Source organism: Musca domestica, unplaced genomic scaffold, assembly GCF_030504385.1.
Source record: "Musca domestica strain aabys unplaced genomic scaffold, Musca_domestica.polishedcontigs.V.1.1 69, whole genome shotgun sequence".
Taxonomy (NCBI): Eukaryota; Metazoa; Arthropoda; class Insecta; order Diptera; family Muscidae; genus Musca; species Musca domestica.
The window spans coordinates 505715-507820 of record NW_026712380.1 but is presented as its reverse complement, the minus strand read 5'-3'; the positions used below and the strand labels follow the sequence as shown (position 1 = coordinate 507820).

Here is a 2106-nt window from a genome sequence, read left to right as displayed (position 1 = left end):
GTTTGGCAGCAGGAGCTTCCACGGTACTGCTAGTGGCAACTTCTTTTACAGGAGCATTACCCATTGCTAATGTGTTTTGTACTTGGTTTTGGGGTTGTGTAATCTAACAAGAATATTCTGGAAATATGCAATGTGCCCGATGATGCATTTAAAAAAAAAAAATAGACACAACAAAATGTTTGTTATTATTTTTTTGTTTACATAACAATTTATTTATGATTTTATTACCAATTTCACAATTGTTTGGATATTTTTGTATTATTTTAACCACTCTTCCTTGAATCAAGAACCAAACTGACAGTTGTCACACGATATAAAACTCTCCGTCAAATGAACGACAGACAGAGAGAAGAGTGAATGTTTGAAACAACAGGGTGATACATAAAACAAATAAAATTGTAGAAACTATTTAAATGTTGTTATGTTATTTTTATATTAAACTTTAAAAAATTTTCTTAAATTTATACACTCGATGCAATTATATTAGTCTATTTGTTATAGTATAATCAATTTCTTTATATATCATCATCCTTTAGTAGATTTCTTAAAGGTGCTATCACTTCAACATGCATACCTACTCATTCCAATTTAAAAAGAAGAAGGAACAATTTGACAAATCCAATCAAAACAAAAACAAAGAGCACGTGTAAACAACATAAATAGCTCGTACAATAAATAAAAATGGTAAGTTTTCTAATAAAAAATACATAATAATAATAGTAATAATAATAAATATTATTTTTCAGACAAATCTACGCAAGGAACTCGAGAAATGTAAACATCCCAACAGTCGCAAAACCAAGGCTCTGAGTAAGAAAGCCCGACGCCAAAATAACAAACATAAACAGCGACTGGGACATGCCATTAAATCCAATTTGATGGGAGAAAAGTTGACATGGTTTCTGGAACACATCGAGGAAGGACGTAAACATCCACTGACACCTGTTGAATTTGAAGAACTTATTGAACTGTATTTGAAACGTTTTGACGAGGAACTTGAACAGATTGCATTGAAGCAATCCATTAGCAAAAATAGAGCCAATCAACACAAAGCCCGGCAAGATGTCATTAAGATCACACTGGAAAAGGAGATCAATGAATACAAGGCTGGTGGAATGGGTAAGTCAACACCTCAAAAAATTAACGATTTTTCTAATGAAATTCTAATTTTTTCCAGAAATGCTAAACCTTTGTGACCCATTCAAATTTAAATCACTTTTGGATTGGGATGGCAGTGCCATTAATGTACAACATTTAAAATTGGATTTAGTGTCGCACAATATGCTGCAAAGGCTTAAAAAGGAATACGAGAATCCCAAAGAAGCCAACTCTGAAGCCACCACATCAGCTAGCCAACAATCTGAAGAAGTCATGGAAACATCGTAGTTAAATATATAGATTAATTTATAAGACCAAATAATGTTATTTTAATATACTATTAAAAACTGGTAAATAAAATTAGCTTAATCTCCTCTTATAACTGGATCTCCATCCAATTTCTTAAGATTTGGTAAACGTCGTATTGCCTCACTGCGAAAGGTACTCTCTTCCATTGATTCATGCAATGGATTACCAACAAATGAAATCTCTTCAAGTTTAGGGGCAGCACCCATACGATTGAATTCAGCCCAATCTTTGATAGAGTTATTCGATATATAGAACACCTTTAGAGCCTTCATACCTTCAATGGGTTTAATTTTCTCTATGGCATTGTAGCTAACCCATAGTTCTTCCAACGTATCGGCTAATGGTTCCTGAAAGTGAGTGCGTTATAAAATATACATAATCAGATTCAGTTTTATTAGTCTCATACAATGCCATTGATAGCCTTTAAATTATTACGGGCCAATGAGAGTATGCGTAGATTCTTCAAATTTCCAATTCCGGTAATTTTTTCAATCATATTTGATGACAGACTTAGTTTACGACATTCTAATAAGGTATTTAAAGTTCCATCCATTTTCTCAATTGGCGGCCATTGAAATTGTAAACCAATGTCAACGGCTTTTGTCGAGTCTTCCTTGGTACGTTCCTCCCATTTTGTTAGAGCTTCTTTGATTGTTGTCGCTTTTGCCATTTGTTTTCAATTTTACCTATTATTTTAAA

General features: G+C 33.0%; 2 protein-coding genes across 2 annotated transcripts; one reads left to right on the top strand and one right to left on the bottom strand.

The window, feature by feature from the left end:
* Nucleotides 1–602: 602 nt before the first annotated feature.
* On the top strand, nt 603–1391 carry LOC101900083 (translation machinery-associated protein 16 homolog). Its single transcript, XM_005182671.4, has 3 exons — nt 603–684; nt 747–1119; nt 1178–1391. Exons 1-3 carry the CDS (start codon nt 682–684, stop codon nt 1384–1386), a joined length of 585 nt encoding a protein of 194 aa, XP_005182728.2. The 5' UTR covers nt 603–681; the 3' UTR covers nt 1387–1391.
* Nucleotides 1392–1463: 72 nt separating this feature from the next.
* On the bottom strand, nt 1464–2106 carry LOC131805973 (dynein axonemal light chain 1-like). The gene is made up of 2 exons (XM_059129782.1): nt 1814–2106; nt 1464–1754 (listed from the first exon to the last, which is right to left on the bottom strand). The coding sequence occupies exons 1-2, from the start codon at nt 2075–2077 to the stop codon at nt 1464–1466; spliced, it is 555 nt and encodes a 184-aa protein (XP_058985765.1). The 5' UTR covers nt 2078–2106.

What these genes read in the sequence shown, in the direction of transcription:
- LOC131805973 (XM_059129782.1), bottom strand. Translation starts at nt 2,077, where the DNA reads ATGGCAAAAGCGACAACAATCAAAGAAGCTCTAACAAAATGGGAGGAA. An exon ending in TAAAGGCTATCAATGGCATT is followed by an intron (nt 1,755 to 1,813) that starts GTATGAGACTAA and finishes ACTCACTTTCAG; the next exon opens with GAACCATTAGCCGATACGTT.
- LOC101900083 (XM_005182671.4), top strand. An exon ending in ATACAAGGCTGGTGGAATGG is followed by an intron (nt 1,120 to 1,177) that starts GTAAGTCAACAC and finishes AATTTTTTCCAG; the next exon opens with AAATGCTAAACCTTTGTGAC.